Source organism: Rhea pennata, chromosome 15, assembly GCF_028389875.1.
Source record: "Rhea pennata isolate bPtePen1 chromosome 15, bPtePen1.pri, whole genome shotgun sequence".
NCBI lineage: Eukaryota > Metazoa > Chordata > Aves > Rheiformes > Rheidae > Rhea > Rhea pennata.
The window spans coordinates 268,599-283,315 of record NC_084677.1 but is presented as its reverse complement, the minus strand read 5'-3'; the positions used below and the strand labels follow the sequence as shown (position 1 = coordinate 283,315).

The following is a 14,717-nucleotide window of genomic DNA, read 5'->3' as shown; positions in this document are numbered from 1 at the left end:
TTCACTGCAAGTGGCTCTTGGGAAGGGGCAGAGCTAGTGGCTGAGAGCCACAGTTTTAGGTGCTGATTTCATTGAGGAGGGAGAGACACTGAGGACAGGCAGCACTGAGTTCTTTTTCAGAGAAATTCTGTCCTGGTATGTTTTGTTTGTCTGGATCTTCATTCAAAGCATTTCACTGCTTTTGCATGAAAACAGTATCTCTTGCCCTCTCGAGTTCAGAAACTCTTGCTCCTTATCCCTACCCAACCTGGAGAGATAATTCTCCGTATCTGATACTTCTATAGCAATCAGTTGGGAGGTCAAAAAGAAGAAGAGCCATAAGCAACAAAAGCATGGGAAACTCCTCAAAGTAACTGAGATCCCATTCCCAGGCAGCCAGCTTCACAATTCAGGTGAGTGAGGAAAAGCTGGGGTAAGCCCTGCAGTCTGATTTGCAGGAGACATCAGCAGCCCTGTAAAAAGCATGTAGCCTGGCCTCAGTTGAGTCAGTGGAAATTCAGCTCTAGATTTCACAAAAATTAGTACTCAGCCTCTGTATGAAAGGACACAGCACCAACAGGATTCAAAGCAAGTTATCTCCCAAATGCACTGCCCTGGATGCAAGCTGAGAGGTAAGCAGGGTTCCCCTCCTCCTTACCTTCGCATCCGATGGTGTAAATGCTGATGCTGCCGTGTTATAAGGGCACTTTCCCAAACCGGGCCACTGTGACTACTCCTATACCAGCTCACAGCTGGGTGCCCCGGGTAGGGTGGGCTAGTGAAGCCATGGTCCGACTCCGTCTCTGCAGCCAGCGACGAGGCAGAGCTCCCCATGGTTCCCCCCTACCCAGGCCACGCTGAGATTTATCCTAGGTTAGGTCCAAGCCAGCGGTGCAGGCAGTTCGAGTGGAATAGGCGAGGCGCTGCAGCATGGGCTGCTGTAAAGATCCCAACACACTGCAGAAAGGAAGGTCGGTTCTGATCAAAAGTTGAAAAATAAAGAGAAAGGGGGGGGGGAAGAGAGAGAGAGAGAGAAAAAAGAAAAGAGAGAAATATAAGGTATGATTTAAGCATCAATCCTCCTGTTTTAGAAGTCTATTAATGCATGCTCTGACCAGGATTCCCATCACAGCACTTACTGGAATGGGAAGCACTGTTTTACTGAAGCCAGGTTTTGCTGCCTGAAGATGAGTGGTACAGGGGAACAGGTTGTTAAGTGCCAGGAGTTCCCAGGCTCAGGTGGGAGGGAAACTGCATGACTGCTGGAGGAAAGCACACCAGCACCCAACAGAAAGCCCTTGACACCACATCAAGTAGCAAGAAGGGGACAAAAGTCTCACCCAGAGCCTAAACCAAAAGCCCTTGGGAATCACAAGCACAAAAAGGTGATTCTGAAAGCTCCAGGCTCTAACTGCCACATCAGCATTTTAATTACATCAGCGATGAGGAGTATAATTTGACAGTTTGTCTGAGGTTAGGAAATTTTAGGTTTTTGTATGTAAAATAAAATATCTGTCTTTTCCTGTTCCCTGTCAACAGAGCAGTAAGGCTGCACACAGAGACTGGGCATCTGCATGACTGTTTTCTGCAGCTGTTTTGCACAGTGCAATGAAATACTTCAGCTCAAGCCAATTTTTGGCTGATACTCAGCATCTCCCTCCCTCTCAACAGCAGGGTTGGGGCTTTGACTGTTTTTCCTTTTCTCTCTGTCTCTTTCCCACCTTTTAGAATTTTTTCTTTAAGCAGTCTCAAAATTAAACTACAGAAATATTTCTTGCCCTCTAGTATTCTAAAAATTTAAACATATACCTCTTTTCTTAAAGCAAAAAGGCATGGCAATCTGGATGCATGTCAGGAGGAACAGATCAAAGGAACATTTATCAGAGCAAAAAAGAAGAAACAAGGAAGAAAAAATTAGCACAGCTGAGATTATTCAATTATCCGCCAGGATTTTTAGAGATGAATGAACTGTAGAAAGACCTTTGTGAAGAAACTACTCGGTGCCATAAAAAAGGCTGAAATAAGGACTACTAAAATACAGTTTTTCAATCCAAGGATTGTTCTAAGGGATCAAGAAAGGCCTTGGTAGAAAACAGACTCTGGAATGCTAGAGCTCAGGGAGAAGGTACAGTTTTGCTAGGAGCTTAATACTAGAATGTGTATGCATTACGTGCGTGGAGAAGGTTAACAACACTTTCACAGTCTCTTCTCTGTAACTTGCAAAGCCTGGATGAAAAAGGAAAAAGAAAAATGCCCAAGAACATTATTTTCCCCATCTAGATTTCCTCCCTATAATTAGTCTGCCTGACTGCTGTGCATCAGCAGTAATAAAGACAGCATACCTCCACACTTTGTTTCTGCTTCCTGACCACCAGCAAGGTCCAGCCAAAACGGGTCCCTGGCATTTCCCCTCTCACTTCTTGTCAGTTAGTTCGTAACAAATTAGATTTTCCTAGCTAAATGGAATGTGAGGGGAAGAGTATTTCCAAGTATCATCAGTTTAAGTCTAACTGGAGATATCAGTTGTCTCACACCTAGAAAGACTTTCTGCCTCAGCCCTCAACTGCTTCCCCATATCCACAGCCATGCCGCACAGCGGCAGCAAAGGAACAGAGGATACCACCAAGAGGTCTGTCAAGAGAATGAACTCTGACTCTCATCTCAAGACTTGGAATCTACTAGAAGGAAAAAGAAGGGAGATAGGAAGAAACACAGCCACATACAGTTCACCATGAACAGAGCTAAAGAGAAGGTAGGAAGCTAGTCAGGTTAATAACTATTTTTCCCAAAGTAGAGCTAAGCTACAAAATAAAGCAATCTCACAGGCTGATTTGAGACCACTTCCTCAGCTGCCTCCAAAGTTAGAAAAGCAGAGCATTTTGCTCCCTCCTCCTAAAGACAGAAATACCAGTTTTAGCTCACTAAAACAGGCAAGAGACATGCCTGCTGCCTGCGTTACTGTTGGCTTCCAACATGTTGCTAGCATCTTCTGCCGATTTGTACTAGCGAGTCTGAGCAGCCAGCTCAATGCAAATATGCTCCAGGAAGAAGACAGTCTAGGAATCCTACTTTAAAACTGTGTTGTAAAACTCCACAGTGGGTGGAGTTGGGAACAGGAAGGGATCTATAAATAGGTTCAGGATAACCTAGCTAAGTCGTAGTGATCTCCTAGACTGTCTGGTCTAAGTGGGCTGCTTGGCTGTGACTGCTGAAGGAAATCGGATTTCTCTGGGCAAAGCAGTAAATCTTTTTCTCCAGGGTCACCTTTCCTGCCAGGCGAGGGCACCCAGTGAACAATATTTAGGGGAGAACACTGGCACAGGACAGAGAGAGGGAGAGTCAGTTTGAAAACAGAAGGAGTGGCATCATTACAGCTCAATGCAAAGCATGTATCCACTTGCCATGCTGATTCAGGGGATTCAGGAGATGCCTTTGGCCAACAATATGTAAGTAAAGAGCATGCAAGAAGTGAAGGTAAGAATGAGAATGACACCCTAGCAAGGTAAGGGGTGAATTAAAGCAGGCTATGAAGAGGTAAGCTTCTCTGGAAGTGCTCAGCCTTATTTTTGAGGAACCTCTCCCACTGAATAGGAAGATGCCCCCAGAGAGGACTTGCAGACGCATAGCCTGTGCTGAACAGGGAAAACTTCAGTCACAAGAAGGGGAGCAAAATGCCAGGGGCTCCTTTGCTTTGGCAGGAGGGAGTAGGATTTTCCTCCTAATAAAGAAACACTGCTTCTATCTATCTAAACAGGAGAGGGAGCGACAAAGTGAACAAACTGAGGTGGCTTGGGAAGGGTGAAGTTAAGTTCCTCGGTGAGATGCTACATTTGGTTTTTGGTTTTTTGACATTTGCAGCTGCAATAATTACCAGGTTTCAACTGATGCTGTTTAACTACTCCCAGAATATTGCTTCTAAAACAAAACTGGATTTGACCTTTTCACTTCCAAGTTGCTCATATTCACTTACTCTGATCCATTATACACAATTTGGGAAGGGTCTGTCTTGTGTCACCACCACCCTAAGTAGTGGGCACTTAAAACAAGTTCAGGAAGGCAAAATTTTCCCATGAAGATTCCTCCTGCTGCCAGAACTGCAGAGCAGTCACCTTGATGCCTTCAGCATAACCCTATTCCTCAACACCAATCAGCAGCGCTGACCCCCTGGGCTCTAGCTCTTCTATCATACTGCTGTAAAGCAAAGCAGAGAGGCAGGGCTGGGGACCTGGGTCTGTCCAACCCCTGTTCTTCATTCTTCCCCCTGGCACTGCAGAAGGTTTTGGCTGTGTGCTCAAACTCCTTTCTCTCCTGCTGCTCCAAAAAGAAAGGGACCTAGCTCAGGTGTGGCAAAGTATCTGGGAATAACTGGGTGTTTCAAAGGGGGCAACAGGATCAACTTCAAGCTCTTTTCTTTGGTATATAGCAAGATGGAGAGATAGAGGTTCCTGGAGCTGCTCCAGCCCATGGAGGAAACCAGTGAGACAGATTCATCCCAGCTGGTCCTATATGCAGGACCTCCTCCTGAAATGATGCGACTCCCCTCCACACACTGTCCTTTATTCATCCACTCATGTAGCACAAACCAGCTCAGCTCCTGCATGAGTTTTCCAGTCTCTCTTAGTTCTCAGCTTTCCAAGCCCCAGGCCAAGAGTTTATCACTCTGGTAATTCCTCCACACCTTCCAATGATAGTCGCCTTGCCCTGAGGAGAATGTGGGAATGAAAACACAGCCACTCCACACACCAGACAGCTTTTGTCTGAGGTGCTGGGCCAGCAGCTGACCCAGGAGAGGATACCCCATGTACCTGGGCGAAAAGTATCCCTTAAAGCTATGCTGAGAGTAAGCCATGTTTTTTAGAAGGTTTCTTCTAAGATTGAAGCTACAAGGACCAATCCTTTCCTCCTCTTCCTATGTGAATTCTGGCTGCAAGGCTGGCTCAGATGGCTGGGACCTGATACCCACAACCATAGCAAAGGTAAAGCTCCCTACTCTTCTCCACATGCAACCTGCTGCTTACCAGGAGAAACAAGGGTTCCTGAAGAGCTCTGAACTCTCAGTTCCCACACACCTCCCTGGCAAGAACAGCCTTTCTGGGCACTGCAGGGGATAACTCTCATATTCTTGAGCACAAAGTCATTCTGTGTTAGGTGGGTACAGCCAGAGTAACTGTGGTTGGCTCAGGGCCTTTAAGTTGGAGGAAGATACTGCATACATCCTAAAGGCAGGGCAGACCCTCAGCCCTGTGCCAATTTTGCTATGCCACCAGGCAAACAGGAGAGCCCCAGCCAGCACTGAAGGAGGCAGGCAATCACAAGAGGCCAATACGCCCATTAGGGCAGGTGGGAACAACGCACAGGGAATGGGTAAGGTAACACAGCAGGAGGCCTCATGATATGCCATGTCAACAGAACAAGGAAAAGAAGCTCAAGCATTCATGTTTATAGTGACACACAGACAGGCTCCTCTCTGCAGGGCAGGGTGGCAGGACCTGAGGATGTACAATGCCATAAACTGGCATGAAGCACAGCATGATTTGTATACACCATGCTGAGAGAACCCTGACAAAAGAAGAAACACTAGGGCAGGAAGGGAAGATAATTCCTCTTCTTTCATGAGGGGGAAAGGCAACAGGCAAGCAATAACATATTCACCTCAAAGGGTAGTAGGACAGACTGAAAATCAGAGATGCCAACCCAGTGAGAGCTCCATAGCTCCCACAACTGCCAAGTAGGATCCCTGCTGTAAAACAGCCAAGTAAAATGGAATGCTCCATGCCTAGTTGTTAAGTATCTTGCACAATGTTGGTGTCTTGGTGACAAGAAACGTAGTTTTACTGCCCTTCTTTCCTATCCTCACCTACTGAGCCAGCACTGTGAGGAACAAAGCAGCATGACTCTGCTGCACTCTCAGCAGCAAACGAGGGCGTCAGCAAATTCCAGTTCCTTTCAAAGCTTCTGGCAGGAAAGAGTAGGAAGGTACCTCTAAGGACAGACTGAGACATAAGTATAACAGAAAGGACTGCCCAGCAGTGGACACACTAAAATGGGACATGGGAGCCTGTTTCAACCTTCATGCTCTACCACAGAGCTTCCCTTGTGTGACTCAGGGCATAGTCCTCTGACCCAGAAAGCACTGCTCTACCTTCCACGGCCAAGAAATGTTCATGTTCTCAAGGTACTAGCAAAACAGGCAGCATGCAAGCATCATCAAAGGGAATATAGCGAGATAGAGGGAAGGGTAAAACTCGGCCACTCCGATCTTTATTATAGGGTAGTAAGTCTGACAGAAGACAAGCCAGTCAGCTGTTCTGGTCCCAGATCAAATCTATGAGATTGGAAGCTGCAAATGAAGTATTTTCCAAATCATGGTGAGAAACAAGAAGGGTGCACCACTTTGAGATATCATTAGATAAAATGAGCTGCTTGGAAACAGATTTCCAGATGGGATATTAGCGAGATAAAATGGGAATTTCACCTAGAGTCCTAAACAAGCACGAACAGGGCCTCATGCTTGAGGCCATATCTTAGCTAGGTCCAGACCAGAGGCACACCTTTCTGGTCATGGACATAACACATAAAAAGGTGAACTTGAGGCTCTTTACTTTCTTACAGCTACCTAGTCTGAACTCATTCTGGCCCAACCTTAACAGAGGAGAAACCCATACACAGGAGTTAGGTTGCTCAGAGCTGCATTTCATGCCTAGTACTGACTCTTCATAAGTATACAGGCAGAGGAAGGGGTGCCCAAAGCCTGAAGCAAAAGATTGATTTAAAAAAAGATTTTAGAGCCAGCTTAGCCCCAAAGCAACTAGCATCAAAGTCTAGAAGAAGTTTCTTCTTCTGTCTTGTACAGCACACTGGAAACCAGTGCCAGATTATCCAGTGAACTATTGCAAATCTATCATGGTCACTTTGAAGGAGGGGATTATATAGATTTGAAAGGGCAATCAACATCTTAGTTACAAGCTATGGGGAGAAGAAGGGGGAGAAACAATGGACAGGAAGCTTTTTTCAAAATAAAGTTTATGTTTAAAACCCATCTATATTGACAACTGAAAAGCAGGAAGGTGCTTATGTGAATAAGCATGAAAACGGCAACAAGAGCACTGCTGAGGCCTGAATGTACACATACACACAAAAAAGTCTAAAAACATAGTGCTCTATTAAGTTAATTAGTGTTACTTCAGTGAAGTGCTATGGTGCTGTTTCTGACCTTCAGTTTACCAATCAATCATGGCTGGCTTTTGAACGCAGTTAACAAAAGTGTGGGGGGGGGGCTCACATGGTTCATCTCATTAGCAACACCACAGTAATGTCACAGAAAGAGAAGGGGAAGAAACAAAACAAGACAAGCCACAGTGTTCAGTCTCACAAAGCTTTACCAGCAGATCTAATTGCTAGATCTTTTCCTCTCTGTGTTTATAATATTCATAGCAGAGCTCTGTCATCCTGCTCAGCCCAAAGACTGCTCCAGCTACAAGACATGCCAGGCTGAAAAGTCACCTCAGAATGCCTATTGACATCAGTTGCATTATAAAAACAGGAAGTTTTCCCTTGCCTGCTACCAATAGTCTATAGATTTAAGGGGAAGTAGCATAAACAGGGATGCATTGCACAAGGAACACACACGTTGGACTCCAGTCAGGAAAATATATCTCAAGTAATGTACTCTTTGCATACTTTTTTTTTTTTTTTTTTTTTCCAGATTGGTTTAACTAGACTCTGGGCTTCCCAGGAGCAATAGACCACTTTTTCTTTCTCACTACAGCAGAGTGTTGATTGGTAAACAGCAGATCTTCCTGTGTGAGGCTGTGCCAGCCTGTGCAGAACAGAACTGTTGTTATTGCACATTTGCAGCTAGAGATAAACATGAGTAAGACTCACGAGTAAGAGCCAGGCACTGGCTCTTCAATGTATTTGCTTTATCAAGTTCACCTTCATTCGAGAGCAATGACAGTTCTTGAGAAAATCTCTGCATCTTGAAGGGCCAAGGTGGCACAAGTAGCAAGGATAACCAGTTAAAAAAAAAAGGCAGAAGTGACATTAATGCAAAAAGCTCTCTTCTGTACTCACTACCATTCACAAACTTCACCTGTATTAAAACCACTCAAGAGCAAAACATGAAAACAAATGGGCTCAACAAAACTGATCTCTCAAAAAGCAGCATTGTAAAAGAAGTTTTCAACAGATTTCTTGGCACAAATCTGCATCAAGAGCCATTGCTGCTTTAGCCATTGCTAAAGATTACAGTGAACCAGAGAAAGAAAAAGAAAACATGTATATCAAAGATGATGCTCTACAATTGCACAAGAAAAATAAACAAGTCCAGGAAAAATGGATACTGGATGGTAGAGGAAGGTTTCTAATCTTCCAAAGAGCAGAGCTCCAGAGTAGCTGCTTCAGAAGTCCTGAGGCAAAAGGACAGAACTACTGCTAACACAGACCTGGACAAGCTCATGAACAGCACAAAATCATTATCTTCAATAGCAGGGAACTGGACTTGATGACCTAGGAAGTCTCTCCCCATCTCTGAGTTAGTAGTGGTCTATGGGTGCCTAGGCATGACACAAACCCAAGGTCATATCCAAAAGGACATGAAGTATTGTATGTTGAGATCATGCTAAGCTGACAAATGGGTAGACAAAGGAAAGACTGGCTACGGAAGAAGGGAGAAGAGAATGCAGCAAGAATCATAGAATCAGTAAGGTTGGAAGGGACCTCTGGAGATCATCTAGTCCAACCTCCCTGCTCAAGCAGGGTCACCTAGAGCGTGTTAGACAGTGTTGCATCCAGGCGGGCCTTGAATATCTCCAGAGAAGGAGACTCCACAACCTCTCTGGGCAACCTGTTCCAGAGCTCTGTCACTCTCACAGTGAAGAAATTCCCCCTCATATTCAGGTGGAACTTCCTGTGGTTCATTTTGTGCCCATTGACTCTTGTCCTGTCACATGGGACAACTGAAAAGAGTTTGTCTGCATCCCCCTGACACCCTCCCCTCAGGTACTTATACACATTGATAAGATTCCCCCTGAGTCTTCTCTTCCCCAGGCTGAAGAGGCCCAGCTCTCGCAGCCGTTCCTCATAGGCAGATGCTCCAGCCCTCTGACCATCTTTAAATGGAGTCTCACAACCAGAAAGCGAAAACTCAGGGCAGAGACTTGAACAGCAAAGTCTCAGAGAGAGGAAGAGATGTCCCCTCAACATATTGTCCCTAGACACCCCAGTTGCAGCTTTTATTCTAACATTGGTTAGACAGATGAGAAATGCGTAATTCATCCAAGCCATACTCACTTGTGTTCCTTGCTAGAGACAACTCGCAGTCCTCACTTCATTTGGCCTGTCCAGAGCCAAAAGGGCTTCTTTCACAAGTGCAACAGTACCTTGACACCTTTTTTTCTGCCATTTGGACTTCCCTCGCTTTAATCAGGCATCATGTCCCAATTTCCAACCCAATGACCTAGATTTAGATGACCATGTCTCTGGCTCTGCCTTGGCCAAGGGCAGAAGTAGAATAAGCCTGATACACAACAATGGAATTTGGCATTTTTTTTAGGAAAACAAAAAACAAAAAGCAAAAAAACCCCAGAAAATAAAAGCATAAGAATCACTGCAAACTGTGTAAGAGCTGCTATCTTCACAACTACAGGGAACAAGAAGAGTTTAGCGGAGGGACAGAGAAACAGGAATCGAGCAAACAAAGGACAGTTCCCTTTCAGACACAGTTCAGTATCATAAGCTATCTAACAAAGGAGTATCACATTATTGCTCACCCCACTCTCCCGCTCCAGATCTGCACCCTGCTTGGGCCATCCTAGAAAAAGACATCAATCCTTCTGCAGATCGATGTCTTGGTCTTGACATTATTTCTATTAGGAGATGATACTATCTTCAGAATTACATAACTGGAATAACATCTGACATAACACAAGTGATAGAGATATAGCAGTGCCCAAAACTGCTGTGATAGTCCCCTTTCCCCACTGGAGTAGCTACACTGGTTTACTGTCTGTGTCACAAGCAGTTCCTCTTCAGCTACACCAGTACAACTGAAAATGTAGGATGTGTTCAATTATACAAAGACTTCAGAAACATTTGCTCATGATAGCAGTTCTTTGAATAAACATAACAATTACTTGAGGAAGATGCAGTACCCTAAATGAGAGGACAGAAACTTAATGCAGATGCTTTCTGTAAGACTTTGCCTTCACTGCAACAAACTCAACCCCAAGAGATCATCCAACATACCTCACAGCACAGAAGTGGAACTGACCTCTTATCCAGGACCTGCCAGCTGGATCCTGGACTCACTTTAACTCAAGTAGGCAGATGGAGGAGTTTGCATATTACAGGAGTCACTCTTAAATGCCTTGCAAGAAACAGCCAGCTGTGTTAGCACCATGTGTTGCTACAGACAGACAACATTCCCTCCAGGAGGCGCTGCTTGTGAAAGCATGTTCCATGGCAAGGCTGGGCAATGGGGATGAGGGCTTGTGAAAGCTGCTGCAAACATTCAAAGACACTCAAAGACTGCATAAAAGCACTTCTTCAAGATCAGGACCATTGCTTCATCCCTCCCACAACTGAGAATTAGCCATCACGCAGACCTCAGCTGACATCACCTGCCTGCCATGGAAGTAAATCACTCAAAAAGATCAGCGTGCTCATTGCCTGGTTTCATTGACCCCGAACCATAAGAGAATTCTGCAGATCTTTGCTGAGTCTGGACACTAAGGCAACAGGAAAACTCCAGCCAGTCTTTAAGTATCATGGCAAACCAGATTGGGCAATGAATGCATCAGCAGATGCCAGTGTCCATCTGATCAATTCAAAGCCCTGGTTTGGGATAAGGCCACTTCGGTCTAAGTCATTTGAGCACACGGCCAACACCAACAGACCAGTCTTGCAGTGGACACCGAAAGTGTCTCCTGAAGGTATAACCTCAGACTAGTTTCCCACAATCTTGTCCCATCTCTGCAGAGCAGGCTGCAACTTGCCAAGCTGAAAAGCAGCTGGGCTAACCCCAATCATGAGGCACAACATAATTATTTATCCATTCTAGTCCTGTGTTGGGAACTGCCATGTGACTGTGGTGGTTGCAGGCAAAGCAGCACACAGTTTCTTCGATCAGTTTGTTTCCCTGCCCTTGTGTTGCCTCAAACACAGTTTGGTACAGTCATGCAGCTCCTGTGGCCTAAGATAATGAGTTCCTGGATAACCCCACATTTTCTTTTTCACTCTTACAGTCTCTTCTTCACCATGAGAAAACCAGGGTACATCAGCATGCCACCCATTAGAGCATAAGGCCTTTCACACAAACATCAAGTACTGGGCAATAGTCAGAGAAGGAATCAAAACAAGGAAGAGAAAAGAATGAGATGCAGGGGAGAAGTGAGAAACCATGCTCCCAAGCTGAAGGAGAAAAGTTCCTTTTTTCCTTCTAGTCCCTCTCAGCCCAAGATGGAACCAACTGCAGTCAAAAATGCCTCTCACCCAACACAGTTTCTGCTCTGCAGGTCCAATGCTCAGTTGGTCTGAAGTCAGCCTAGTGTCCCTGGAATCAAACAGCTGCTCTTGGCACCAGCTGAAAGGTCTGGTTTGAGGAACACGCTAGATGGTCTCTGCACAAAACGGCTGCTAACACACTATTTCCTGATAACAAGATTGCAGCCTGCTAGGAAGAGCGGCAGCTGTATCAAGCTGGTGAACAGAGAGGAAAGGTACATAAGAATAAACGGCTACTAAGACTCTGGGCTAATAAGCATCTTACCAACACACAAAACCATCTTCAAATTCTAGGTCATTCAGTCAGCATCCACTTGATGTTTCCTGCAGCATCAAGTTGACGAAGGACTGGGGTTTCAATCCCCTTGGAGAGAGGAACCAGTCTGCCTTTGGATCAACTCAGATGCTCTCCATTTCAGCATGTTTGGCTGTGACCTTACAGCTCTCTTCCCACCACTAGCCATAACCATAGCTACTAACCATAGCTACTGCCTAGTGCTCTGGTGAAAGCCTTCAACGTATAAGGTAACGCAACACCTCACAGACTCAGCATGATCTTAATGTTAAGGATTTTGGACATCTTTAAACAATTAGCAACAGGGCAGGATCTCCCAGGAGATCTGGATATGAATGCAGAGATGTCTGAGGGGGCACACTGCCTGTATGTTCAAATACAGAAACAGATGTTAATTACTCTTCACAGCCAGGAAATCATTCAGTTGTATCTACTGGAAATTCAAGAGCACAGATTCCTCTGATTGTCAAATACGCCTATCTCCAGATGGTTTGATGTTCAAACATTCACCTCAGTGAACCTAGCAAACCTCCTTCCCCTAGCTCTTTACAAGATGTGTCCCCTTCCCCCTTCATATTCTCTGCTCTCAGAACAACCTGTTTTAATGAAATTTAGCCTTCTGTGAAAGTGCTATCTCCTTTAGGATGGATTTTTATAAAAGAGAAGCAATAAGAACCCTTGTCTATAGCTATTTGGTACACTGGCACATTTCCATTTTCTCTCTTTTTTGAGGACAGAGGGGGAGGGGCTACACAGAGGGAGGGAGGGGAGGAAGCAAATGAGGCTTAAGCAAGAACCATGTGATCACTGAAGCATAATAGAAGCGCACAAAACCAACAAACCTTATTCTGTCCCACCACCTCGCCTGTGTAATACGTTGCCACTGGGGTAGGTCACAGTGAATTCAGTATTTTTCTCTCCTAATGCTTTGCGTCCCTAAGATTCCTAGGCAGTGGGAAAAAGATGATCTACGGTGAACACCTGGGCCTATGGGCATGCACTATTACAGGCATCAAACCAGTAAATGAAGAATGTCACAGAGCAGGTGGAGATACCTCTCAGGAATCAACAGAAAGTACATAATGTTTTGAATAAAGTCAGAAAGGACCACCTGGATTCTTCTAGCTCAACAGTCTGTACAGAACAGGCTACAGAGGGAACTCCTGGCCAACAGCACCTCACGTGGAAGGCGTTCCAACATTCAAGCCATTCCTGCTTACACAATGGAAAAACTTAAGACTTATCAAAGCCAGAGAGATAACATGATCAACACCAAAAGACAGAGTACATCACATACGCCTACATCAGTCTACATGATATCATGTCAGTTTTTCTTGCAGGAGACATATTGCCACATTCACAGTTGAGAAAGGGAAACCACATAACACACAACAGCTTAAAACAAAATCTCTTAGCAGTCTTGAAATTCCAAGGGTGATCTGAGCTGTGTCTGTTGGCTTAAGTCTTTTAGGCAGGCAGGTAGTTGATGCAGGCAAGTTGGAGAGCAAGATCTTGCCTGTATCAGTGCTGCAGCCTTGCTGGAGAACAGAGCTGTCAAGCAAGGGAGAACACAGTCCAGCACACAAGAGCCATGGCTCAACACTTGCACCATGTTCCCATTTCCAGTCCTGCACAAACACTGGTGAGTTAGCCTGTTACCTGGTGAAGCAGTTTGAAATTTAGCTTCTTTGCAAACCTTTACGCTATGACAGTAGAAAGATCTTCTGCCTTCACAGGAACACTGTTGAGAGCAAGCAGAGAAGCTGGCTTTGATCTCCTCATTCCTCAGTAAACTATTATCATCTGCACTGGTGCTGATACAAGTTGTTGAAGGGGAAATATAGGTGCCAGAGGAAGTGCTGCATTAGAAGTACAACCAGGTGATATTGCAGGAATAGGACAATACCTTTTTGTATGGTCTAGACCTCTATTTCACCCAAGTGAATATTTACTGATAGCCCTGTAGTTTTAGTACAGATTTCTAATCTCAGTATTGAGGAAAGATGCCAGCTTGGCCTCTCTGATACAGTGCATTCACAACTCTCTTCAAACACTGACACTGTTCAGACCCATAGCATTTTGTGAGCCCTCTACATTGCTACAAGCATAGCTGCATCTCAGTAATGGAAAAAAAAAAACTTCTTTTTCATTAATGTATACTAAAATTTGCACTACTGGCAAAGTGCATAGACATGCACTTGTAGAGGAACACAGATATGGTGTGAGTACTGTTTTTAATGTAAAAGCCTAAAGATTGAGCTTGAGCTTTTAGAAATCAAATTTTATCACCTCAAGCTGGTAAGTAGAGCCTCTTGTTTTTTTCAACTTATATTGTTCTCAACTAGACAGGTTGCAGCACAATATGAGATATCAGCAATTATGTACTCAACCTCCAGAAACCCAAAAGGCCAATCCTAGCAACCCATAGCTCCTTTCCAATCCTCACTGATCTATTCGCTGGAGTTAGATAGAAAAGTACGTTGCCCCCAAGCCATTCGGCAAACTTTATGTCCTGCTAATTACATCGATAAAAATGTATCATCTTGGCTGTCAAACACTGGCCCTATTGACAGGAAACTACATTCTGCAATGCAAATACACAAAAATAATCCTTCCTGCTGCTGGAGACACAGTTCTTTGGATCTGATTTCCTTTCCAGAGCTCCCCCTTCTCCCTTCTGCCCAAGTACCAGGGCAGCAGCATTTTTTCCAGAGCAGAAGGAAATGGTACACAAAAAAACATCCTCATCTTTTAAGCCACTGAACATGAGCAAGTTTTGGGAACAGCATTCACACTGTCGATGTTTGAAGAAGGTGTTGACTGCACTGCATCAGAGTGGCGAAGCTGGTGTTTTGCCCCAATGCTGGGATTAACAATCCTTACCAAAACTCCAGGGGTATCAATTAGCCAACTTAAAAGCCACCAACACATGGTGGGGAAC

General features: G+C 44.8%; 1 protein-coding gene across 6 annotated transcripts in view; it reads right to left on the bottom strand.

The window, feature by feature from the left end:
* The window catches only part of CAPN15 (calpain 15), a 62,859-nt gene that overhangs the window by 44,292 nt on the left and 3,850 nt on the right, over positions 1 to 14,717 (bottom strand). For 4 of the 6 annotated variants that reach the window (XM_062588273.1, XM_062588272.1, XM_062588275.1 and 1 more), the window contains exon 2: positions 638 to 957. The exons of 1 other annotated variant lie outside the window; for it this stretch is intronic. In XM_062588273.1, coding sequence (XP_062444257.1) covers positions 638 to 813 — 176 coding nt within the window. In that variant the 5' untranslated portion in view covers positions 814 to 957. Of the gene's footprint in view, positions 1 to 637; positions 958 to 1,118; positions 1,231 to 14,717 lie in introns of those variants that run through there. One more of the 6 variants, XM_062588274.1, reaches the window with a different exon arrangement.